At 51.3% G+C, this 596-nt stretch overlaps 1 protein-coding gene across 1 annotated transcript; it reads left to right on the plus strand.

Moving 5' to 3' along the window:
- Window positions 1-17: 17 nt before the first annotated feature.
- On the plus strand, window positions 18-551 carry T265_16236 (hypothetical protein; the record flags this gene model as incomplete). Its single annotated transcript, XM_009179806.1, has 1 exon — window positions 18-551. A coding segment is annotated over one exon (534 nt), but the record flags the coding sequence as incomplete, so codon positions are not given.
- Between the last annotated feature and the right edge of the window lie 45 nt (window positions 552-596).

Below are 596 nucleotides of genomic sequence, written 5' to 3' on the forward strand. Positions count from 1 at the left end.
CTCCGCTCGCTCTCGGAATGGACGGTCAACCTCAAGGAAACCCTGTGTTTTACGGAACGCAACCCAGTCCCGCTTTGAGTTTCAACCACTGGGTTGAACACACAAATGCCCAACCACCAAGTCCCGATCTGTTCTCGGATACAGCGGTGGACGAAGATTTCTGGACCTCTCACCAACCTAACCCCCAAGAAGCGGACACAATACCAGTCCCGCAAACCCCACCAATCCAATACCGACCACCTATGCTGGATCTCTCAAATGTATGGCATTCCAAACGCCGACAACTGTTTAGTCCCGAACCCTCAATTCAGGACAACAACAAGCTGTGGACTTTTGTTTATCGAGGACAACCACCACGATTTGAAAGAGGAACACGAGTCAACCACTGGAACACACAAATGCCCAACCACCAAGTCCCGATCTGTTCTCGGATACAGCGGTGGACGAAGATTTCTGGACCTCTCACCAACCTAACCCCCAAGAAGCGGACACAATACCAGTCCCGCAAACCCCACCAATCCAATACCGACCACCTATGCTGGATCTCTCAAATGTATGGCATTCCAAACGCCGACAACTGTTTAGTCCCGAACCCT

The sequence above is a fragment of the Opisthorchis viverrini genome (genome assembly GCF_000715545.1).
Source record: "Opisthorchis viverrini unplaced genomic scaffold opera_v5_8416, whole genome shotgun sequence".
NCBI lineage: Eukaryota > Metazoa > Platyhelminthes > Trematoda > Opisthorchiida > Opisthorchiidae > Opisthorchis > Opisthorchis viverrini.